Source organism: Buteo buteo, chromosome 10, assembly GCF_964188355.1.
Source record: "Buteo buteo chromosome 10, bButBut1.hap1.1, whole genome shotgun sequence".
In the NCBI taxonomy this organism is placed as follows: Eukaryota; Metazoa; Chordata; class Aves; order Accipitriformes; family Accipitridae; genus Buteo; species Buteo buteo.
The window spans coordinates 7,675,208-7,700,966 of record NC_134180.1 but is presented as its reverse complement, the minus strand read 5'-3'; the positions used below and the strand labels follow the sequence as shown (position 1 = coordinate 7,700,966).

The 25,759-nt window shown below is 38.0% G+C and overlaps 1 protein-coding gene across 4 annotated transcripts in view; it reads left to right on the top strand.

The window, feature by feature from the left end:
* The window catches only part of SUCO (SUN domain containing ossification factor), a 42,813-nt gene extending 17,524 nt beyond the window's left edge, over nt 1-25,289 (top strand). The window contains exons 1-21 of one of the 4 annotated variants that reach the window (XM_075038432.1): nt 142-1,584; nt 1,729-1,869; nt 2,048-2,198; nt 4,211-4,331; nt 4,552-4,676; nt 5,173-5,240; nt 5,905-6,012; nt 7,147-7,252; nt 9,175-9,195; nt 9,431-9,486; nt 10,455-10,546; nt 11,285-11,350; nt 14,170-14,244; nt 14,745-14,841; nt 15,912-17,075; nt 17,969-18,056; nt 19,402-19,506; nt 21,274-21,428; nt 21,787-21,878; nt 23,121-23,176; nt 23,337-25,289. In XM_075038432.1, coding sequence (XP_074894533.1) covers nt 1,571-1,584; nt 1,729-1,869; nt 2,048-2,198; nt 4,211-4,331; nt 4,552-4,676; nt 5,173-5,240; nt 5,905-6,012; nt 7,147-7,252; nt 9,175-9,195; nt 9,431-9,486; nt 10,455-10,546; nt 11,285-11,350; nt 14,170-14,244; nt 14,745-14,841; nt 15,912-17,075; nt 17,969-18,056; nt 19,402-19,506; nt 21,274-21,428; nt 21,787-21,878; nt 23,121-23,176; nt 23,337-23,783 — 3,348 coding nt within the window. In that variant the 5' untranslated portion in view covers nt 142-1,570 and the 3' untranslated portion in view covers nt 23,784-25,289. Of the gene's footprint in view, nt 1-141; nt 1,585-1,728; nt 1,870-2,047; nt 2,199-4,210; nt 4,332-4,551; nt 4,677-5,172; nt 5,241-5,904; nt 6,013-7,146; nt 7,253-9,174; nt 9,196-9,430; nt 9,487-10,454; nt 10,547-11,284; nt 11,351-14,169; nt 14,245-14,744; nt 14,842-15,911; nt 17,076-17,968; nt 18,057-19,401; nt 19,507-21,273; nt 21,429-21,786; nt 21,879-23,120; nt 23,177-23,336 lie in introns of those variants that run through there. The other 3 variants (XM_075038430.1, XM_075038429.1, XM_075038431.1) reach the window with 3 other exon arrangements.
* Nucleotides 25,290-25,759: the final 470 nt, after the last annotated feature.

Sequence of the window (25,759 nt, the reverse complement as noted above, 5' to 3'; positions counted from 1 at the left end):
AATCCAGCTTCTTTAGGTGTTACTGGTCTGATATTCCAGCAGGACCTCTTAGTCAAAATATTCTGGAAGTAATTTTATTCCAAACTATTTTTACTTCGTAATGAATCTTTTTTAGGACAGCACTGATTCTAGGTTTTCTATCCACACATAATCTGGGGAAGACTTCTTGAAAAATAGTCTGAGCTCCTCTTCTGGCTGCAAGTAAAGACAGATACCATGCCAAGTGAGCTTGGTAATGCACTTTCAAAATTAAGGCAAAGCTACTAACAAATGAAAGTACCCCAAGGAGAAGGAGCACTACAGCTTTTAGGCTTGTGCTACTCACCTTCTGCCAGAATTAGTTACTTGAGGCCAGTTAGGTACACCCTGAAATCAGGGTATTTTTACGTTCGTACTTGTCCCATATTTTATTCAGTTGATAATTATTCATACTGTCATCTATCCACTGAGATCAAGAATATGTGGAGCTTTTTAATTTGAAGTGTAGTGGTCAACCTTACTTAAGTCATTAAAGTGTTACATGCAGAGCTAAACTGTGTGTATCTCAGATGTGTGTGTTTTGGGGAGTTCAGAAAAACTACTCCGTTTGTAGCTAATAAATTCTTGTATTCCTAGCACTTGTTAGATTTTGCTACATAGCAAAAATTCTTGAATACCTATGAGTTTTTTGGTTTATACTGTGGGAACTTTATCGTATGAAAGGTACTAAAATTGGCTCCCTGGGTTTGTTGCAGCTGCTTCTGTTGATAATTGTAGCAGTCAGAGAACCAAAAAGATTCCCTTTTAAGTTGCTGACATGCTGTTTGTGTTTTGGCAGCTCTGTATCGTGATACTGGATTAACCTAGTTTGCTGCTGACATTAAAGAAAGCTTATGTTGAAATTTAGGAGGCAGAATAAAGCTTTCACTTAGATCTGGTTTGTAACCTTCTAGATCAATATGAAAGTCATCCCTGTACTGGGGAAGAGAGGACAGTCACTGAAGTTATCAACTGAAAGTTATTATCTGTCTATCTTCTCTTCCCCACCTGTTCCATCATTCCTAAAGAGCACATAGGGAGGCTTTCTTTTCAGTTTCTGCTTTAGGATTTGTCTGTGCTGTGTTTAGCCTTCCTGGGAGAGAGGAAGTAAAGCAGTGGGCAGATTAGCTAGTTCAGGCTGTTGATGCGGCTTGGATAATGGTCTACTAGGTTACCTCATTTTATTACACTAGCAAAAAAAAAAATCCAGTGGAAAGGAAGTCTGGCTGGCTCTACTATATATTGTTATGCCACCCCTTTTCTCCTAGTTTTAGCCAAGGTCTGTTCTGACTGCCCACTGACTTGAGAACATTGGAGCTTTTAGTGATGGACTCAGTCTTGTGTTTGATTCTGTTGTTGAAAAGGAAAATTGCTGGCAGTCAGGTAACTCTGAAGCTGTTCTTAATTTGTTGTGATGATGGGAAAAATTATCCTTTGCAGTGTTTGGTAAGATGTTAGATGAGAGTTCTGGGAGATGAGAAGCTAACTCTGTGTTCCTTTGCTGAGACAGTCTGGAAAAGAAAATTCCATTCTTGCATGGGTACAGCTAAGAATGCAGTTCCACAGGTATAGCATACTTCATTCCTCTTTTTTTAATTATTTCTGTGAGACTGTTGCTTTTTAAAAACTTTGAAATATCTTATGTGGTTGATTAGCAGGGTTACTTGTGTTATCAGAAGGGCAAAAAGCATGTTATTTTTTTCCCTTCAGTGCAATAGAGAATTCCCATGCTGATATTCCTGTAGTCAGCTCTAGTGAAGCTGAGCAGTCAGAACCTGACTGTGATATTGGTGCAACACTTGAGGCTGACCCTCAGAGTGAGGCTTCCTCTTTCATCAGTCCGCCAGAAAGGTGAGTATTGAAGTAGGTTATGAGTCTGAATAATTTAAAGGTAATTGTTCTTTTCTGTCCTGGCCTTGCAACAAACATTTGCCTGTGCTTGCTTATCTACATATGTGTGTCTAATACTGCATATGGCTGAAAATGTGATCATTTTATAAGTCCTAATACTCTTAAATTAAACTTTCAGCCTTGCGGGTCAACATATAGAGAACATATCATCTTCACATGGCAAGGGAAAGAAGACAAAATCTGAGTTTGAGTCGAAAGTTTCAGCAGCTGAAAAGGGGGCAGATGAGCAAAAATCTGCTCTGAATGCGTCAGAGAACTTAAAAAGGGAGGTAAGTAGTACTGATAGCCACTCAGTACACACAGGAGCCTAATGCCCTCTGTTAGGTTATCACCATTGTTAAATATGAGCGATACCCATTACTTTTCTGATTGGCAGTGTATAAATGCACAGCCCTCACATTTTGAGCACTGTGTGTGGTTCTGATATTGCGAAGTCAACAAGGTTATAATAAACTGGGAGAAAAGGGCAGCAATGTTGATTGATTGGCACAGAACAGCTTTTCTGAGCTAAGTCTCTTCAAATTCTTCAAATACAAGACTTGGGGAAATCAAATAAAACTATCTGGAGCAGAATCCAGAAGAAACGTTCTTCATGTAACATAGTTAAGCTGGGACTTCCTGCAGGATGCTGTGGATGCTGAATTTTTTTACATAGGTTTTTAAAAAAAAAAGGGGGGGGGGGTGCCTTGCATGGTTCAGGTAAGCTTGTAGAAGAGAAGTCCGAGGGCTGACTCTTGACTGAGTCAGGAAGTTTCTGAGTAGTAAGCAGATGGCTAAAGGCAAAGATGATGGTTGAAAGAAATACAAAATGTTTGGTGTGCTTTTATTCTTTCCTAGGTATCTTATTTGACTACTGTTAAAGTGGGATACTTAGCTAGACAGGTCTTTTATACTTAACTGTATGATTGCTTTTGTGTTCTTACTGGGAGACACTTCCTAAAGCTTACAGTTTTTAAATAGGTAAAGAATGATCAAGGCCATGTCAATACCATTTTTTGCTCTTTTAGCATCACATTTAAACTGTCACTAGAAACTTGGATAACTCTCTGGTAAAACCAATAAGTTTTTCCCAAGATTATTGAACAGAGTACAGTGTGCCTTAAAATTGTTACATGCAGTCATGAAGAGTCTTCTAAAGAACTTACTACAAACAAATTGGTGTAAACCATTATTTAAAAAAAAAAAACAAAAGCCAAGATTTTCTTTATTTAACCTAATGCTTTAAAGACTGCAATTTCAATAATTATGGCATTGGCCTGATATCATAGTTTAAGCAAGAGCATGATTTGGCATTTACTTAGTTTTTTGACTTAATGCTTTCATCATAGTCCAAGGAGGATCTTATATCCTGAACTTTCTTGGGAGAGGAAGATATGAAGTTTTTTTAGTCCTCTCATTTCTAAATATATGTGGGGATATACTTTTGGGTATGCCACATCTAAAGTTCTGTTGCAGTGTAGTCATGTGAAGAATTCTTGTCACTTTTGTCCAAATATATGGGTTTGACTCTTTTTTGAAGGCTTTCAGCTATAGAACTGTATGTGAAATAATTCTTGCTTTAAGTGCAGAGAAAAGATGTCAACCTACAAAGCAGTAATTCTGGAAACTACCTGTAAAATGTTGTCTACAAATAACCTCTACACTTGAAATGTTTAGCAAAAAGCTTTATGCACATCTGGTGGTGTGCTGGAAATGTGTTTGTACAAAAGAGAAGTTAAGACTTGAAATGGCATAGCATATGGTTACCTTAAAAGGGTTGCTTCTTTGTCAGGCAAGTCCAAAACACTTATTTCTTTGATCATTAAACATTAAATAAAACATTTTCAAATAATATTTCATTCTGCTGTTTTTTTGAGATGTTCAGAAATTCCAGGGGACCTCTGGAATTCTGTCGTGACCAACATTCATATTTGAAGATTTCTGCTACAGGGAACCTTTTTCTCCTTAGGAGGAGGAAAATAAAAAATCTTGAAGAAAAAGCAGATGTTTTATGAGATGGAATGCTTACATTTTACTTAAGTTGTATTAGTTTAGCCACAAAAATTACCAGCATCTCAAAGAATCTATAATTCTGGGAAGAAATCATCACATGTTTTTTCTGTCTGTGAGCTTACCTTGACACTAAGTTTTTAACATGGGTTCAGATTATGTATCTTCTGTTGACTTGATGAGAGCATGGGGTTTTTTGTTGTTGGGTTTGTTTTCTTTTAAACCATTGAAGTTCATTTTTTCATTGTTGGTACTGAAAAATATTCACAAGTGGTGGCTCATTCTTTTGCAGAAAGACTATAAGAAAACAGGAGAAATTGACCCTACATCGGTGATAACTCCAAAGGACCCTGGAGACATTCCAACATTTGATGAATGGAAGAAGAAAGTTATGGAAGTGGAGAAAGAAAAGAGTAAGTTCAGGATTCATTGGTTTGGTCTAAATACACACCACTTTCATATTGTATCAGGTTTCAATAGTGAAACTGTCAATTTGGAATGCAGCCTGGAACTTCAATTTTCTACTAATTAATAGCATTTATTATATAAAAGCAGTGAGCGGAAGTGCCCTGAAAGTGAAAATACTGTTTGTTTTTGTAGTTTGTTATAGTAGCAATATTTTCTTGTTCCTAGGTCAGTCAATGCACCCTTCTGCTGTTGGTGGGCAGCATTCCACAAAAAAAGTCCAGAAAAATAGAAATAACTATGCCTCTGTGGAGTGTGGTGCCAAAATTTTGGCAGCGAATCCAGAAGCAAAGGTAAGCATTTACTAATTATTAGTGTGCATGGTTTCAGTTTACTCTTATGCAAGAAGTAGTACAAAGTACACTTCCTTAAAACTGAACACTGATTTCTGACGTCATCTTCTATTTCTATGTTTGGGTTTATTGTGATTTTTGATTTATAAAAATGGGACATAAACTATGATCTGTCCCTTTTTTAAGAGGGATTGCTATAGAGAAGATCATGTCTTTTTAAGTGAATTTGGAAGGGGGAGCAGAACCTGCTCAGTATAGAAGTTGAAGAACTGAACAAAGTTGTGTGAAACAGCTCACCATAATAAATAATCTGTGATTGCCCCAAAGTAGTACTGCATAATATCTCCTGTATGTTATCTTGCTTAGAATGTTGTGAAACTCGGTATTAGTCTACGTAACTAATACCAAACTTATTTTTGGAGAGAGGGGAAAACCCCTTGGTGCAGTGTCAGTATTTACCATACAATTTAAAATACTAATTCTCTTCTTTATACAGAGCACTTCAGCTATTTTGATGGAAAACATGGACCTTTATATGCTAAATCCTTGCAGTACTAAAATCTGGTAGGTTACTGAGGTTTGCTTGTATGACAGGAGTGGTTATAGTTTTTCGTTGTGATGGGACTGTATGTATGCTGTGGGACTGACTTGACCTTGGTGTGTCTCTGCCTGAAATGTACATGTAAGGAACTTTCACAGATTTAGCACTAGATGCTTTGTTATGTCCCCTATAGAATTCTGTCTCTGGTATTGAGAAGTAAGATTAAGGGGATAACTTTATTCACTTTAGTATTTGTAAGTTTTGCATAATTATTATCATATAGAAAAGAAAGCACTGAGTGTTCCAAGTAAAGATTTTGGTTTCTTTCCCCAGCTGTCATGTAATTGTAGGACATGTGATCAGAATTTATTGTGTGCTAACTGGTATTTCAGGTGTAGTTTAAATTATGTTTGCTATCCTTAGTTTTTAGTTCTGTGACTTGCTGCCTTTGAATACAAGATGGATGAAGCTTTTGTAGCTGTAGGTGCTATCTAGAATTGCTAAGCTGGGTATGCAGGTAAATATCACTAGGGATTTTGAAGGGAGCAACAAGTGATGCCTCCTTATTGTACAGCATTTTTGTAGTGTTCTTTTATACCCAATGAAGGATGCAGTAACAAAGTAAAGGACTGACGACTGTAATTGAAGATGGAAAAGTGCTTTTAAGATTTTCTTTTTGTCTTGAAGGTTTGTTATTGAGCTCTGTGAACCAGTCCAAGTAAAGCAGCTTGACATTGCAAATCATGAATTATTCTCTTCCACTCCTAAAGACTTTCTGGTGTCTATTAGTGACAGGTATGTTATCAAAACCCACCCTTCTGAATGAAAAATGAAATAATTATTAAATGGATGGCTTCATAAAACATGGTCTCTGTGTGTCTGTTATTACATGTAATGCGTTGTGAAATTACATGGATTTTCTTTGTGTGTCTGTGTTATCAGTTACTAGCATATTTTTCCATGGAAAGGGCAACTGTGAGGTCCTAGAGTACATGGCTTAAGTTCTTTCCATGCTTCCTGTATTTTTTTTTCTTTGCCACCTTAAAAATGAAAGGAAAAATTTGTTGAAAAGCAGCAATGAAGCAGCAGAAATTATACAGTAGCTAAGTAATGGATGGCAGATTATGAAATGAACATTCCTTTGCAGAATGCCACTGGGGTTGTGGGCTGTCTCCTCCCTTGTCATTCAGACCATTTTCGCATGTCTTAAGCTGTCTTCAGTGCTGAACTCTGTCCAAAAAAATCCAAACTATTTAAAAAGAAAAAAAAAAAACCCAAACAGTAGGACACCATTGAGGAATTGGAAGGGATAAGGATACTACTGGCTGGCTGAATGGCTGGTTAAAGGGTGGCTTTATCGTGTTTTAGACAATGTTGTACCCCCACTGCTTTCTGGGATTGAGCAGATTATTCTGGTATGTGAAAGAGGAGACATTCACACAGTGCATCAAAACCCCTTGTTTTCTTCAGTGCTTAAAGCATGTAGATTCTGATTCTCAACACTTAATCTGTTGCTTAGTTCTAACTCTGCTTTGCTCACAGTTTTTTTGCTGCTTGCTTACAATAATATTTACAATCTATCACTTACGTGTCATGTTCTTCAGTGTTCATCTGAGGTGACTTTTTTCAGTTCCAGAAACTTTACTGTAGGCTGGCTGAATTTCAGTAATCAGATCAAGTATAGGGTTTCATCCTTCAAGGACTTGCACGCTGTTTTAAGTATGTGAAGAGGTACTGCTGAGGTTTTGTGTTGGGACTAATGTTATATTGCAGCTCTTATTTCCATAAAAAACACATTGCTGCTATCTTGCAACTGAAAATAAAAAAAAGTATTTCTTCTGGGAAAAGGTGTTTTGGGAAACTTCAGGAAATGTCTGTAAACAGTGGGTTCTTGTATTTCATTAGCTGTCTCCATTGTTTCTTTTCTAGGTATCCAACAAACAAATGGATTAAATTAGGTACTTTCCATGCCAGAGATGAGAGGAATGTCCAAAGTTTTCCTCTGGATGAACAGATGTATGCAAAATATGTTAAGGTAACTTAACACTGCAAAAGCATCTATGCTTCTCAGGGAAGGAGAGGTTTGCTGGGCTTACACTGTATAATAGAACATCCAGAGAAATGTGTTATCAAAGCATGCTTTACCTTTAATTGCACTAGTTTCGTTAGTGGCCCTAGTGGGATTGGCCATGTACTAAACTCTTGTCACATGATCACAAGTATATTACCTTCCTCATAATGGTAACTGAGAGGATCTTGGGAAGCACCTATTACCTTGTGTCCAAGCACATACTTAGTTGGTATCTGAATTAGGAAAAATCCAGACAATGTTCTATTCTATTTGACTTAACCAGCTGTCGCTTGAATGTAAGATGAGAAGTATTGACCTATTTTGTCTCTTGGCTGTACCTGCTTTATATATGTCTGCACACATACACAGACTCTCTCCCTGAAGCACAGATTAGAATATGTGTACTTCTTGATACTTCTGTGCTGTATTTAAGTGTGTTAAGTGAATATGCAAGAGTAAGCATTTGAATTCTGGTTCTCATCAATAGACTCAGAAGTGCAGTTTTGCAGTTATTCCATCATAACTGTGACTCATGCAAATTATTTAGGCTTACTGCTACTGGAGCACTTGCCATGATCTCTCCACCTTCAAAATAACTTGCAGCAAGCTATCTTTACTCAGGAGACTCAAAAGAGAATAAAACTCCATAAATAATGCAGTACTTGGAGTGGGATACAAGCTTTTGTGAAAATATTGGGATGTAGTGGAGGTTTAAATTCAAATAAAATACAGACCTTCTAGGTCCTCTCCAGTGATGTGTTATCTTCCAATTATGGTGCTGCCAAAAGAAAAAAATTTGGTCTGTGGAACTGAATAATGATTTGTGCTTTCATGAAGAAGTAACTATGAATGACAGTTATCTAACTTCTCTACCTAGAAATTCTGCATGAGTCACAGGATAAAGATTTCATTTATTTTTAATTCTGCTTTCTGGCTGAATTAATGCCTTAAGGTAGCTGGAGTCTTGCTTGTCACTGAAGTTCCAGAATAACACTAGGTGCCTCAACACTTAATCCCTTGTTGGATACAGTGTTTTCCCTTGAATAATGTAGCATGGTAAAATTTTCAAAGGATTGTTCTTGTTATGTTTTTACTTCATAGCACAACAAGTAAGCAAGTTCTAAGTGTGCCTAGTCTACAGAAGAAGAGTCCAAAAATTTTTTCAAAACGTTTGATTTTTTTGAAGTGGCTTAATGAACTTGTATCAAAAATAATGGAAACTTTTTTGTAAGAGTGCTTTTATGGGAATAGTTATCTTGATCTCACTCACAGATCATTACAGCCCTTCATTGGTATTGTCTACGTAGTGGTATAATAAATGCATTCTACACTTGCAAATTAATTTAGATTAAATAAATACCAGTGTGTAGTCTAGTCTCACTAGAAATACACAGATGACTCAAGCTTCCAAATGTATCATCAGATGCTCTACAAGTTTTCTTCCAATAGTGTTTCTGTAAATTAAAGCATGCTATATGGAACTTGAGTAGCAGTAGTACATAGAATGCATGCTATGAAGGGGTTTTTTCCTTTTGAGTTGCTTTCTGTAATCTGTGCTCTTTAAGGGAAAAAAAATACACTTAGTAAATTTAACACACTTCACTATTCTGTCTGCAATCATGCTGCCTAAAAAAATTGAATAACTTAAGATCATTAATAAAACACTTGTTGCATGTTAAATTTCTATCTGCAAGGTATGAGGGCTAAATGAAATCTTGCTACCTAAGGCAGATGAAGTAGTATTGCAACTTTATCTTTCATAACTTGTCATCTTAGGCATTTATAGTACTGAATTAAAACCAACAAAACTGTAGTTGCCTGTGGCATGTGTTCGGCCTTTGTACTGACATCTTTTTTTTTTTCTCTTTTCCTTTCTCTCGCTTCAGATGTTCATCAAGTACATAAAGGTTAGCAACCTCTTCTTTTCGAATGATGAATGCATGGGGCTTGGGGTATTCTCTACTGTGACTCAGGACTTTAATGCATGGCAAGAACAAATCTTTCAATCTTTTCTGTTATGGGCAATCTACAAATCCCTTGAGTAAACACAACTTGCAATTTCAAGATTGGATGTATATGTTAAATGAACTCTTGACTCTGTGGGTCTTTGGACTTCTATTTTAAGTACCTTTTATTCTTCAGGTGGAGTTGATATCGCACTTTGGATCAGAACATTTTTGTCCTTTAAGTCTTATAAGGTAATATCTTAAGTGTTTTGCTCTGTCTTTCTACCTCCTTGCATTGAGGATTAGTGTGTTTTAATAATAGTTGGGCAACAAATTCTAGTTTTCAGTTTAAGTTATTTGCAAATATTGTGATTGAAGTAGTTGCCGAACTTACCTGCTGTGTAGCGTGCTTCACATCTGATTAAAGAAGCTTTGAATTTTTCGATTTGATTCTCCAGTATGAAAGGAATAGTTTATATTTGCAGAGGGGGTGTTAGGAAACAGGAGCATGAGCAGTCTTACACGAGGACATGAGCATTTCAAGGCTGACCAAGCAAAGCAAGGAACAAGTGGTGAACTAAAAAGAGCAGGTGTGGGGAGTGCTTTTGGGATGCTGCTGTGTTGCATGGCACCCCAGGTACATACAGTTAGTAGTGCTTGGAATATCTAAATCAGAACAACTGTGTGTAGTTCAGAGAATAATCAACCTCTGCACTGCTCCTAAAAAACAATTTTAATTCTCCTGTTAAAGTTGCGTCAGGATTTGAACCTGGGAACTCTAGTGTAATAAGCCAAACCATATTTTCCATTGACAAGACTGATTTAAATTGAATTGATTTGATTTTTATTTTGGCAGAGCAGGTCAAACAATATTGTATGCAAGTATCATAAGATACTTCTAAAGTTAGTCAAATTGAAGCTGAAGAGGAGGCATAAGAGCTCGTGGAGAGCTTAAGATGAGGAAGGCTAGATATGAGTTCAAGTTTAAAAGGAGGAAAAGTCTCTTTGGAATTACTAGAACTAAAAACAGGATCTTGTTTTGGTACAGCACTTGAAAGCCTGCAGTGGGCTGCTTAATCTTGGTTAACTGAAGGCAACTATTGCTTATCTAATTTATTTGGTACATATTATATAAGGTTAATATTGCTTATCGAATTATCAAAGTAACTACATGACTAATAGACTAATATTGGGTTTTTATTTCAAAACTTTTTTCATAGGGTATTTGGTACTAGTATGGTTGAAGAGTATGAAGAAATAGCTGATTCTCAGTATCAGTCTGAACGACAGGAGCTCTTTGATGAAGATTATGGTAAGCAAATAATTTCTGCATTTTTAGCCATTCAGACATGTCTTGTGCTAGTCTGGTGGCTCGTCATTTCCTGCATCTGGTAAGTGATTTGACTGCTAAACTTTTAGTCTTGTGGACAGTATTTCAGCATTTCTGGGCTTATCTAACAACCTTTTTAAGTTTTAAACAATGTCTTGTAACTATTTGGAGGGTTACTTTAAAATGCTAGTAATAAGCTCTGTTTCACTTGGCAGGCTAGGCAGTAATTTCTTCATGTGCTGACAGTAGTAAAGGATAACTAAAATAATCAAAACAGCTCACATGAAACAGCTTTATTCTTAGTGTCCATAGTCCATTTCCTAGGATTGTTTGTATGATCAGTGCTGCAAGCAACTGGGAAGGTCCTTAGTTTGGCTTGCAGACTTTGTGTTTAAATAAAAAATATGAAAATGCCTACCTCCAGCCCTCATGAGGAGGAGGGGGGGAAAACCCTATACAAAGCTCAATGAGCTGTTTGCTGAATCTATGTCATGAATCCTGGGGAAACTGAAGCTTGAACCCTGAATCTCTTTGGTTTTCTCATTGCTTGGAGCTTGGTATTTCAGTATGTAATTTCTGACCTTTAACTTTATTTCTGTAATTTTATTTTCACACTGTCAAGCTGACATACTTGAACGATATGTTAAATCTTGAGGTTTATTTTCTTTGCCCATAACACGTTTAATTTTGATAGTCATAAGTGTTCTTCTTTATACATAGATTATCTATTGGATTACAATACAGGGGAAGAAAAATCTTCAAAAAATCTCCTTGGTTCTGCTACAAGTGAGTATGATTTATTAGGACAATTATTGCTGTGCTGAAACAAAATGAGCTAATTGAAAGTGGAATGTCATTTTGTCATGCAACAGCTGCAACTTCCATAGTTTTCTGCTGAAACAATTTATTGTGATTCCTATTTAATTGCATAGGAATAAATAGTAACAGTTTGAAGTTAGGGTATCATTCTTAAAGTGTTCTAAAAATAGAACTTTCCAGTTCTAAGGATCTGTATTATTTGGAAACTTTGCTTTCTGTGCTTCAGGATCCTGAGCACTTAAATAATATGAATATTACATAGGGCTATAAATAACCAGTACTAAAGTGCTGTAGAACCTTAATTATTCAGAACTTGGAAATCTGTGCTTAATTAAGGTGCCTTATAAATAAGAGGCAATATAAAGATTTACTTTGTAGAGCTTGAAAGGAAGGCATGAAAAACACTGTTTCTGAGAAGGCTCTATGTAAATATTGTAGCCTCTATATTCTTAAGAGCTGTATATTTTTTTGAGAGCGCTAACGGTTCTTGACTGTCTCTTGTCATTTTTCCATTGGGAAACTTCCACGTGTGGGGTTTGTTTGGCTAAGAATACTTGAATATTGAGTTTTAATGGTATTCTTAACTGCTGAATTATTTAGGATAGTATCAGCTGCCACACAATTTCTTCTAAAGAGCTCTTACACTGTACCACTCTTCCTTCTGTCCCAGTTAGTGAAGATTTGTTACGGTAGTGTAGATTTGCACTCAAATGAATGCTGTTTGGTCTTAGGCTTTCCTTTCATCCCATAGTGGATCAGAGCTGCAGAGTTCTTTGCTACTATTGCCTAGAATGTAGTTGTCACTTAGGAGCAAAAAGGTCATGGCTAGGAATATTGCACAGCTTAGTTAAGTTTTCAAAGGGGAAATAGATAGAGGAAAGGCAGTTTATTTCTAAATGTTAGCTTCTCATAGATGAGAGAAAGCAGTACTTCTTCCCTGACACTGCTTATCCCTTATTTCTGACTTTGAAAGTTTATATCTTCAAACTGTCTTGATGAGGCGTATTCACATGTTCTATGTGCAAGTGGAGTATTGCAAGTTTTTTTGTTCACTGTCTGAAAAATGCAGTCAGTCAGTTTTCTATTTTTTTTTAGAGTACTAAAGTTATGATGAAAAAATTTGAAACACCTATTATTGATAGTGCTTTAGAAAGACAGCTGAGCACTGAAACGTTGCAGTGATTATTATTTAGTTGTGGCTGGTGGATCTTGTTATTGAGACCTTTAATCTCTGGCAGGGTAGTCAGTGTTCCTTTTCTGAAGGAATACTGAGTTTGTGGGTGTTGGTTTTTTGTGGTGGTTTTTTTATATGTGCATGCTTGGACAAATGTGATGGACTTCCATTTTGCATCGTTTGTCTTGGACTGATACACAGTGAGGAAGAGGGTCCTCTGAGTAGGAGGTAGTGGGCCTCTCAGACATTTGGTCTCTTGTGCTAGTCTAACCTGTAAGGGTAGCTCGCTGTTCTTCCTCCTGCCATTCTCCTACTGGCAGGCTTCTAAACCAACTCTTAATTCTCCCTCTTTTTCTGCTTCTCTATCAATAATAAGCAGCCATTCATACTTCAAGTTTAACATCTTTTGTTTATCAGGACTTCTCAAAGAATACAGCCCTAGAAGTAATGTAATTTAGGAATGTGGTTTCTGATGCGTTTTGGAGGCAAGGCAAAACCAAGGTCCTGAACAGAGCTTCCTGGAATCTAAGAAATTTGTCATTACTACTAAAATGCCTCTCTAACTTTACGAACTTATCTGTGACCTACAGTACAGGTGTATGTTGGTAGGTGTGGAAAAAATGGGCAAAATTGGGCCAACTTTTACGTGTTTATAATAAGGTGCTCTTTCCCTGTTCCTAATCTGCTAAATAAGCCTGGCAATGATGTTTGTTTTCAATATCAAGACCAAAGAGTTAGCTGTATCTAATATATGTGCTGATATAAAGCAGACTCTCTTTGCATTTACTTCTGTGAATTCTGGAGGAAAAAACCCTGTTCTTAAAACTGATACTTAACAGATCCTTAAAAAACCCCATATATCTAAGCCAGATCTGTGGATATTTGTTAGGGTTTTCTTCCAGTTGCCTTGACTGATCTAGATTGCATTCAGGTAACAGATTGTAAAATGTAGATTTTCTTCACCAAATCTTAAAATATTTAGAATTGTTATGTTGCAGCAGTATCAGAGCCAAAAGCAAGTTTTGGGATTAAGGAGGGAGGTATGCAAAATGACAAGGAGTCCAGCTTAATTTGAATGAATCTGTAGTTTTCTGTGTTGTCGTGCTGTGGACATCCTGTGTTCAAAGGCAGAATTCTGTCTTGCTCATTTAGCAGATGTTTCTTGACTCACTTTTTTAGTGCTGTTATGACAAATGATCCAACCTGTCTTTGTTAGAGCTCCTCTGTTTGAGTGTTCAAACTCTAACGTTCTGGCTTGGGACCTCCCTCACATGCTCAGATTGTCAGAAAAAATCCCATGCTTAAATATTCTTCTGTTTGTCTTATTGTTCCCTGGTTTCAGTGGACTAATGATCAGTGAGTACTTCTCACTGGTGTTAGAAGGTCTAGCTGGTAAAGGTTAGATATGGGTTTTAAAACAGAGGTTCCTAGCTTATAAATGTATCTTTTAAAAGCAACAGATGCATCCTGTGTAATAGAACAATGGGATTTCTTTATGTCCTTATGCTGCTACTTGTTTCAAGCAAGTGTTACGAAACAGCATATTGCTCAGTGGTGCTAATATCTGGGCCCTCTGAGTATCTCCTCTTTGAGTAGTTGTTTTCTCTTTCAGATGCTATCCTAAGTATGGTGAATATTGCTGCTAATATGCTCGGAGCCAAAACTGAAGAGTTGTCTGAAGCTGAAGGTATTCTTTTTTTTAAGATTAAAAGCATTCTGGAAAGTTTTAATTTCTCTGTTATTTTGTTTAATTTTTGTGAGGAGTTGGATGATCTATGTTTAAATGACCTTTTTTTTTTACCTTTTATGGCATATCTGATTAGTGCCATAGAATTCTTATCCTACTGACTGAAAAGTAGAACAAAGACACTGAATTGCTGAGGAGGGAGCTGATACAAAGTTAACATATGTTTGTTCAGCTATATTTGGAGATCTTTACTCTCTGTATTACCCAGCTTTGGTTGTAAAGTCTTAACTTGCTGCTTCTTCCAGGAAATATTTTGAGACTGTCCATAACATCGTATACATAAACTGTTGGTAGCACTTTTATTCAAATAACTTTGAATGACATCTGCAATTAATTTGGTAGCGCAGCTAATAATCTGGAAAAACCCCCACCACCCCAAAATTCATTGAAAATAAACAGTTCTTGAATTCTCCCGTTCACATTTTTTCTCCTTCCTGCAGCAGGGAACAAAAGTGTGTCTGAAAATGTCACTGCCACCCCTGCAACTTCAACAGCTGCACCAAGACTGCCTGAACCAACTCCTGTTCCTTCACCAGAGTAAGTGATTGGTGTTGTGGGTTTTTTTTTTTTCAGTGTGTCCCTAGCAGAGACTAACATGCACTAGTCTTGAATCTTTGGTAGTAGAATGCTCAGATACAGCACACTGCCTTAAACAAGTAAAAAGGCAAGTATTTGGTGAAATCTGTAGGATGGTAATGCACTGACCAGGGAAATTTATTGCTTTAGTTACTGTTTATAGCTATTTCCATTATGATATGGGTTCTTTTAACATGTGACTAAATGTCAAAATGCATCACTAATGTTCTCAATTGTTTGTATTACTTTGTTCAAAAGAAGTAGGAGTGTTTAGCTCTTCTTGGCCATTGCAAATTTCTTGGGTAGAAACTGACTTAATGTTCTTCCAGGTTTTGCAGGTTTTCTCCTGCAAGGGAGACTAATTAGGAATGTAAGTTGTATTGCTGAAACTTCAGTTAAATTGTGTTGACAAAAATTCTGTTTTAGAAGCTGTATTTTTTTGCTAGGCTTTCCTTGATGAAAATATTTATGCAAAGATATGGAATTAGGTTGGGAGGAGGAGTTGTATATAGATATTCCATGGGGTTTTTTTCAGTTGATTACAATTGTTTAGAATTGATTTGGCCACTTAAAGCTGAGACTGTAGCTCTTAAATGTTAAGACATGACCTGTGCTATATTTAGTGGTTTTATGGTTTCCTAGCACTCTGAGAGACTGAAGAAGGTCAGTGGGAAGGTTGTGATTCTTGTATTTGCATTTGAATATTGCAGCAGAAGACTAAGATGCTTGCTATGTAAGAACTTAGTGATATTTGGACTGGTGACTTTTTTCAGGGGGAAAGGAAGGGGCAATATCTGATTGAGAAGGCTTGCTGTTTCAGAAGAAATGGTTGAATTAATTTGTTTGCAAATTGGGATTGAAAAACACCAGAGAAAATACTAACTTACAGAATTTCTGACTGTATCCAAACTGGCCTTTGGTCACTGAAATAAGCTTCGCTAATTTTCCAAAAGATCCTACTTTTGCAGTCTTCCAGAGCAGGCATGTAAAACTGTTGAAGTAACATCCTGTCTTTAACTCTTTTATTGTAGACTTGTTACTACAGATATTCCACAGATAGATAAAGAGCAATTAATTGTGGATTTGACAAAAGAAAGTCCTATTGTTCAGCTAGTACAAGAGTATGAAGAAGATACAAGTCAGTCAACGGTAACCTTGCTGCCCAGTGATGATCAGGAAGAAGAAGCATTGGCATGGTTTGAACTTGAGACAGAGAAGTACTGTTATGACATGGCAACAGTATGTTGTATTTCCACCTTTTCAGAATATCTGTTTAAATGGTGTTCAATTGCAGTAGCCATGCATCGGCAGCGTAGTAAAACTGAAGGTAAACAGGGGCAGGGTTACTCTGCTGATGTTCAGCAGCCACAGGCAGTTCTGACTGAATCTATACATACGTCAATAGATGAGCCTCTGCCTGAGCAATTAGACAGCAAAGTTGAGAGACCGTCTGGATCTGCTGTTGCAGTTGACTTCAGCAGTGTGGTCCATGAGATGAGCAACGAGACCACAGATTCAATTGAACTGGAGCCAAGCCATCCTCAAACTGTCTCTCAATCCCTCCTCTTAGAAGTTACTTCTGAAGTTAAGCCATTGCCAACAACAGATATGGTGTTGGAGCCTGCAAAAGAAGATGCAGACCTGGTAGCACCAAGGGCGACTCCCCAGGTGGATATACCTGAGATCAGTGCAGAAACAGAAAAGGCTGAGAGCTCTGTTGCAGAGGAAAACTATGTAGCTTCTGAGACCAGTGCGGCCACTGAGGTAAAGGACATGAGCACAAGAGAGACTATTGCTACTCCAGTAATTTTAAAGCCTGCAGAGACTGTTCTGCAGCCTGAATATACAGTGGGCATGTTAGGCAGTGATGCTGGGGAAGGAAAGGAAAGCACCCCAGAAGTGCAGAAACCTGTTTTGCCTCCTGTTGAGTCTTCTGTATCTGCCGAAACAAAGGAGGATGATCAGGCGTCTGAAGAAGCTTTAATGGCAATTCCAGTCACTGGGGGACCACAGAGAACAGCTACAGACTTCTATGCTGAATTGCAGAATTCAACAGATCTAGGCTATGCTAATGGAAATCTTGTTCATGGATCTAATCAAAAGGAGTCCGTCTTCATGCGCCTTAATAATCGCATAAAAGCCCTAGAAGTAAACATGTCTCTCAGCAGCCGTTATTTAGAAGAACTTAGTCAGAGGTAAGTCTGAGGAAGACTGGTAAGAGTCTACCCTATGTAAACAAGTTTTTAGCCAACTATACAAAAGAACATACACATACAGAAAGTGGTACAGTGGAAGAGGAGCATAATGTAAATCACAGCATAAAGCTTTATGGAAAACTGAGAAAAGTACCTAATCCTAGGCAGCTACTGGAGACCTAGATGTCTGCAGGTGACAGGGGTTCCCTTTCTGTATTTCAGATACAATCACATTTAGTTTGTTTTGAGGAATACTGCTGTGGGATTTTTAAAAGGTTAAAATGTTGCCAGGATGTAAGCACTAATCCTGTCCATAATCCTTTCAACAAAAGGGCACATCTTCCTGTTGCTGTTAAACTGAATGACACAGACCTACAATGCCTTCTTTACTGAATTGATTGTTTCCACTGAAATTACCATGTTATCTGTAATAACTCTTGTTGGAGAGGGAACCAAGAATTTTTGTGAGGGATATATGTATATTAGTGTTTATCTGTTATGCTCCTTAGCCACAGGAGAATCAGGAAACATACCTATTTCAGAATTGGTTCCAAGGAAGTGGCTCTTTGTTATGTTGACTGTTGTGTTGTCTGTCTTGGCAGTCAGTCTTTGCAGAGAATTCTCCATAGTGAATTCCACTAAATTGGTGCTAAGCTCTAAGGTATTGAAATAGATTTGACTAACCTTGGAAAAAAACCCACAAAAAACCCTATAAAGAGACACATTTCTGTTTTATGTGTGAAACTTAAAAGGAAATGCCACTTCATGTTTAAATAGAATTTTTTGGGGCAAAGAGAAGTTTTCTGCTGGCATAGTTGTGTTTTCTGAAGACAAGTTTAGTGCTGAGGAGTTACATGAACTAGAATTTCAGACCTTTATGCTCTTTGTTTTAGGTACCGAAAGCAAATGGAAGAAATGCAGAAGGCTTTCAATAAAACAATAATAAAACTTCAGAACACCTCAAGAATAGCAGAAGAGCAGGTACAATTTGTTGGAGTACTTAAGTGTCTTCCTAATTAGGAAAGTTTACTTTTAAAGAGTTGCAAGGGGGTGCAGAAATTCTTTCAACTGAAGATTTTTTAGCTGCATATCTGCCTTTTAAAAGCATCCCTTCCATGCTTCCAATTTTTTTCTCTATAATATTTTTAGAGATGTTCACAGTCATTTTAAAATAAAGTCATTTCCAGCTCTGTTTCCTGATTTTTGTGTTTGAAGAAAAAAATCAGTTGTCAACTGTAATGGCTAAAACTCTTAAATGTCTTTGTCAATGAAAAAGTTACCCAGGTCATTTCCAACTCTTGTTTCTTGGTTGTAGCTGTGCTGAAAACATTTTTTTTTGAACTTGGTTTGGTTTTCATCTCTGATTTAAAGTATAGATAGACAATTGTCCTGATGCTGCTGAAGATATTAGTCTTTAGAAGGGGAGAGGGGTACAGTAATGGCTTATGCCAAATTTGCATTTAGAGGTGTGGTGCATGTAACAAAAGCTTTAGTTCATTCCTTAAAATGTGATTTAAGGAAGTGGGAGCTGAAGGAGGTTTCCCTGCTCTGCCATCCTCGCTTTCCTGAGCAGCTGTGAAATACAGTGCTGCCAGCAGTGCTGAATAATCACTATGTATGTGGCATAGCAGACTTAATCTCAAATTGTCTGAAAATTTCTGAAGTGCAGTCTGAGGCCTGTAGTTTGCTCATGCCATCAACAGTGAAGAAAATTGCAACTTCCCTGAGATCATATGCATGCTCTTTTCTGCTTTTTTTTTTTAATAGTATCAAATGCTGGTCACTCTGAGGTGCTCCTCCTGGTTAACCTCCCTAATACTCTGCTCACCTCTTGTAATTTCTCATAGGATTAAGAATCCTGTTAGGGCTCTTTCTGGGAAGGAGATAAGTGCAAAGGACTTGTTCCTGGCTGGCTTGGGCTCCTGTCATTAAGCGGCTGGCTACCTGATCCCAGAACAGAAGCTGTGCGTCAGCCCTTAGACTTGAGCTCTGCCTGGTCATCTGCATGTGTATTTTGTAACATGGCAGTACTTAACTTCCTGATAGTCATTGCATGGAGCTGGCTACTTAATCTGCCTTTAATGAAGATAGCAGAAGTCACTGTAATGAAATGCCTTTGGCATAATGTTACAAAACGTTATTTGATAAGTAAAAAGTTTGATGTTTCAAATGTTACGAAAGTTGTGTTGAAAACAATGCTGAATAGGTTATGTGGCTACAAAATGCCTGGCTGTGTCAGATAGAATGCTAATTTGGTACATGTGAGAGTATATCATAGTGGAAACCTGACGACTAAATAGCGTGGCCATGACTCTCTTTAATACAGGATCAGCGACAAACAGAAGCAATCCAGCTGTTACAAGCACAGCTCACCAACATGACGCAGCTAGTTTCTAATCTGTCAACAACTGTGGCGGAGTTAAAATGTGAGGTAATTATAATTCAGCAATATGGCATGAGAACTCAAAGGAAACAGCTGCGTAAACATATCTCAATTTGAAGAGGCCTGGAGTCTTTAAATGAAGCTTTTCATTTGACAAGTTGTCTGTAGTGTTGCTTTCAGCTTACTTTAGCAGCTGGCCAAGGGAGGGGAGGAGGAAAGTTTGAGTAGCTTGAGCTGTTTTGTATAGAGCAAGATTGGTAGTGATTTCTACTACAACTTGACTAGCCCCATGGTTGTAGTCTGAACTAATGATAAAACTTAGAATAGCTTAATATCTCAGCCTTCCTGTAGTGCATTGGAATTGATACCATTCTGTGAAATGATTCTTAATGAAATTAGAAGACTAACCACTGACTTTGATATGGCAGTAATAGGATTTGTTGCACATATAGAATGTTTGACCTGTCAGAGGGAATGGTAAAGTTCATGCTTCAAGAACTACTCTGGCACTTGTTGTGTTATATAACCAGCTGTATTGCATGGCTTTATTACACAACTTCAGTAAAATGGGATGGTTTGCAGTGTCCAGCACTTATATTGTCCACTGAAATATTAACAGACTGTTGCCATAGGAGGTTTAGTGTGCAAGAGCATACTGGCCACTGTTAGAAGTGGGCCGTAAGAACAGATGAGTATGTGGAGGGATGTGCTCTTAGCTACTGAATGGCAGACTCACGTGACTAAGACAGCCTTCTCCCCTCTGGTTATTGTGATCTTTCCTGGCAACAGTATTAGGAACATGTTCTGTGAAATGCTTACGTTATCCAGCTTGGGGTTTCAAGCAGTACCATAAACATGATCCTTTTCTTGTGCATGTTGCTGAAGACATCTCTTGAGCTGTTTTCTAACACTTAGGCTCCTTCTTTGGTGCCTGGCTGGCTAAGCTCCTGTTCATGAGTGCTGTGGTTTTAACCAGGATTTGATAGAGGTGATCACCAGGGTATGTTAGATGAGTATCCTGGAATTTGAACACATGGCTTTCCCTGAACTCAGCTCTGGTTACCTGAGTCTATTAGTTTGAGACATTTGCCTGTTACAAAATGGGAAGTTGTGTTCCTTGTCTTTTCTAAAGTTTCTGTATGACTTCTAAGATCTCTTAGTGTGTTTAAGTTATAGATTTTTATAGAAAAACTGTGCAATTCATTTTTTTAAAAGTTATCTGCAAAATACCCTTGGATTTCAACTTCCATGTAATTCCAGTAAGCTTCACCTGTCAATCTTCAGAAATGAACATACTCAAAAAAAAAAACTTCTGCTAGGCTGTGAAATGGAAGAGTATTCAGAAAGACAAAATCAAGTGAATATAATGGTATTCTGTGAAGTACTGGAACATCAGCTGATGAAAAGCATCACTATCTCACAAAATTGAGATAGTATTACATGCATGCCAACTGTAAAACAGAGAAGTTACTTTTAGTACGCTTTCTTATGGAAGGTATATTACTTTCAGATAGGTTTGAATGCTCTTTGCAAGGGGTGGCTGCTTCTTTAAGTTATGGTAGTACCATAGTCAGTGAAATCTTGTCCTGTGTTACCAGCTAGTGGTTTTCAGCCTTCAGTCCTTGAATGCTGTGTAACCAATAGACTGCATCAAACCTCTGAAAAAGTACTCAAATTTGAACAAGTGTTTAGTGAAATTGAAGGAAAGAGACTTGAGATATGTCAACTATGTTCTCTTAAAGAATTTAATATTTAAAACACAAGAATAATAGTATCCTTAAATTATTCTTTAACAACTGTATCAAATTCTTCCAGGTTTCTGATCGGCAGACCTACCTTGTGATTTCACTGGTTCTCTGTGTCATTCTGGGCTTGGTGCTTTGTGTGCAGCGGTGCAGAAGCACTTCTCAGTTCTGTGAAGATTACCTCTCAAAAATTCCCAAAAGTAATCACTACCCTAGCCCCAAAAGGTAATGTATTTATGTTTGAAACTTAATTGTTCTTGCAGCTTTTAGTGATATTTCCTAAGTCTGCTGGGACTGGCACATCTGCTTTAATTGAGTCTTCTTTCTGCAGACTCAAAACTGATAGCAAAGAGCCATTACTGCTCTGTAGTAATGCTCTCCTAGGAGCATTTTGGGGCTACTACACTTAGCATGCCTTGATAGCTTGTTACAAATACAGTACTGTGTCTTTTTGCCAGACATTCTTGGGCACCTCAGCAAATAATTTTGTCCTTCTGCCAAAGATGTTTCTTAACGTAAAATCCATATGACAAAGTCCTGAGAAAAATGTTTTTAAAAAAGCTTTGTGGATTTTGTTTCCTAGGTGTTTTTCCTCGTACGATGATATGAATTTGAAAAGAAGAACTTCTCTTCCACTGGTCAGATCGCAGTCTTTTCAGCTAGCTGGTAAAGAAGGTATTATTCACATACTGTACACCTAGTCTCTTGTGTTACTGTATCAGTGCTGTACAATGTGTGTGTTACTGCAAGTGTATGAAAATGGAATTGCAGGTTAATATCGAAGTACACTGGATTATAGTAGTTCACGTATACATTCCGTCGGACAAGGTGGTTCATGAACAAATTACCAGATGCTCACAGAACTGTGCTCAAGTATGCTAAAACATTAAATGTAGTCTTTGCTATCGTTTTACTCTACAGATGTTTTCTTGCAGTTAGTAGCAATCCATGCAGGCATTCAGGTCTACAAAGCTATGAAGCTTGCAGAAAGTGGCTTTTCTAAAAAAATTTTTTTTAATGCCAGACGTGGGCAGTCAGAATGCCATACTTCTCAAGTCCTGATAGCATGTCTTTGAACCTTGGCAGATATTTAGGAACCAAATTTATCAACTGTAGTAAGAAAATTTAGACTGTTTATCTTGGCTTGGGTATGAGAAATGATCTGGTCTTTTCAATATTCATGTTACATTTGGGACAACTGAATTTTGATTTCTTAGGCCATCATCAACATGCAAAACCAAAAACATTGCAGATTATAGTAACTACCAAGTATGCAGCTGACACTGCTTTTCTGGGTGCAGCAAACTTGCTTCATGGGTTTTTGTACTGTGAATAAAACTGCATGAAAACTCGTGAGTTGAATTGGGAACATGTTGCAATAGAGACTAGGTAAGGCATAGACTATTTTTTTGCAAAACCACACTTTTTCCAAATTCTCTCCTGCTTTGGCATGGAAGAATGATTTACAAAGCCCTGATGGAGGAATCCCAGGCTGGTCTCATGTCAGTCTGAACATCTGTGTCCTTGATAGGTACACACGCTTCTAGTATCTGTCCTGTCATGGGCAGACTGCACCTTAAACACTGTTATATTGGTTTTGTTTTTGTAGAAGCTAACTTTTGCTGACTGTTGTTCCTTTTCCCTAAAAGATGTTCTCTGCACCTCCCTGATGGCCTAATCTAACAGGATGTCAAGTGTTTTCAAGTGTATATCACTGACAGCTGCCATGGCAGCATAGGGGAATTCCTCTGTTGACTTCACTTTCAGTGTTCATGTATTGTACCTCCATTAACCGTAATGGGAGCAAAAATGTGTGCCATAAGTGGAATATTTTGTCATGCTATTATTTATTTAGAATTGCGTTGCTCTAGAGCTGGCAGTGTCAGGACTGCTAAATTTATGTTCCCTCTCTTACAGTAGATCCAGAGGACCTGTACATTGTAGAACCCCTGAAGTTTTCCCCAGAGAAGAAGGTACAGTGGCTGTGGGGAGGGCAGGCCAAGCTGAGCATGTTTCTGCCTGCAGGTGGTGCATGGCTCAGCTGCTCTCCCCTGCGCCGGCTCCCAGGCTCGGTTTTTATGCTGTGCTTTCCTTCCAGAACCTAACTGTTTCTCTTTTTGCTTGTGGTTTCAGAAAAAGCGTTGTAAATACAAAAGTGAAAAAATAGAGACTATTAAGCCAGCAACAGAGCCTCTGCATCCAATAGCCAACGGGGAAATTAAAGGAAGGAAGCCGTTCACAAACCAGAGGGACTTCTCTAACATTGGTGAAGTTTATCACTCTTCGTATAAGGGTCCTCCATCTGAAGGAAGCTCCGAAACGTCATCGCAGTCTGAGGAGTCCTATTTTTGTGGCATTTCAGCATGTACAAGTCTGTGCAATGGACAGACCCAAAAGACAAAAACTGAGAAGAGGGCTATAAAACGAAGACGGTCTAAAGTTTCAGACCAAGGGAAGCTCATAAAAACTTTAATACAGACTAAGTCAGGGTCAATGCCAAGCCTGCATGACATAATCAAAGGAAACAAAGATATAACAGTGGGAACACTTGGTGTCACGGCAGTTTCTGGACACATCTAAAACTAGCTGAACTTCTCAAACAGGAGAGTGTTTGTTCATTTGAGAACAGTCTGTGGTATTCTGTGGGAGGATAGTGGGAGACGAAGAGCTCAACTAATTGGAAAGTATTCAGAAATTTGGTTTCTGCCTTTTTAAATAGATGGGATTGTGTCAATCTTGGCTATAAGCTGCAGCTTTACAAGGCTGATAATTTCCTATGAGAACAGCTTGGGGGGAGGGAGGGCAGGGTTCGTTTTATAAAGGTTTTTTTTCACAGTTCCTGGGGCAGAGATTTTTTGAAACCCAGTTTGTTGGGTGGAATAGGGATAAAAGCCTAATCCTCTTCCTTTAGCTTTGTTCCTATTTCTTGCACCTTCCCATATTTATGTGCCTTTTGTCTATTTATAATGCCACTGGAAGAGGGGAGATACAATTGTTTGTCATTTGATTTATTTTGTAATTTCTCTAGCTTTTTTTGAAGATGCAACACTACAGTGCTGTAAAGGGACATGTGTTGGCCTTCAGCTGGACTCAGTAATGTGGACTGGATACTGTAAAAATACTAATAGATGGACTTGCCTGACTAGATTCTGGTTTTGCAAACTCGGTCGGGGAAAATATCTCACTAGAGGTGGTAATCATGTTTATTTCCCCCTTCAGTTACAAATCAGAGCTGCAGTCTGATGTACTTAATGAATGACAGTTGCTCTTTAGGATTTCCTGTGTACGATAGGATCTTAGGCTGATGAATGCGTTTGTTATCTAAATTGCCTGCTGTAGTTCTCTGAAGGAAGTGAATGAGGAATGCTCACTGCTTCTGTGCTGAGAGTTCAGGAAAGAGCTCAGCTGAAGAATGCGAGGGCGAGCTGGTGCAGCTGGGCCGTTCTCTGAGCCAGCTCTGGATGTGTTGAGTTTGCAAAGCCTTGAAGTCTGACCAGTCAGGCTGGTTCAAAGTGGGTATTGCTGTAACGTTTGCTTTTGTATTGGCTAACAAATGTGCAGTGTTTGTATGGTTGGTATTTTCATATCCAAGTGTTTTTTATTTTGACTGTGATTGTATATTTGGATACTATAGGATGTGTGATTGCTAAAATGTTGAGTGCGTATCTGAGCGAGTGGAACAAAAGGTTATTCCTTTTGACAGGTGTTACAGGTTCACGTTGTAAAAAATAAGTTAACTTATTGAGCACTTTTAGTGGTACCCTTTTTAACAGATCTAATGCCTTTCCTGGGTATTGTATGTAATGTGACTTATTTAAAGCCTTTGGTTTTTTTGCTGCTTTCTCGTTAGTTTATGAATACTTTAAGGTGATGTACTTTTGGAGTTGATCTGCACAATTAGCCAGTCAGAGCACATGAACCAGACGTGTTGAACGTGAATTCAGAAGGGTTTCAAATCTGGATGAGGAAAATACATACCACCTGAGTGCAGCATACAATGTTGTGGAACAAGAGTATGTAACTACAGAGCTGTAGTGCCATTAGAAACTGTGAATTTCCAAATAAATCTGAACACTTTGTCTTTAATTTACTGGCGTTTTTCCTTTGAAAATGAAACTTGTGTCTTAAATTCTTTGAGAAGGACTACTCTTCAAATGTCAGTCTAGGAGTAGGACTGGGGCCCTTTGGGCCATAAATAAGGAGTTTCTAAACTTATTTGTCAGCTTAGATATGTTTGTCTATTTAAAAAAAGAAAAGGGGTGGGATGGGGAGAGGAAGCTGAAGGTTGAGTGGTGCTTTGTCTCAAAGTTCAGGAATTGTGGCCATGTAAAACTGCTAGAAAAGTTTCCAGCAGGTGTCAGTTCACGTCTTGACCTGGGGGATCCCTAGACGTGGTAGCTTTCTGTGGGAACGGCTGCATGAAATTACCTCTTGGTACTCAGAGCTAAGGTTTGTGAAGGATATAAAAGGCCATTAAAAGAAAATGTTAGATAGTCCTTTATAATTTCAAGCCAGAGTTTTCAGCTTGAAGTTTGCCCCTTACTGGTCCCTTCCCC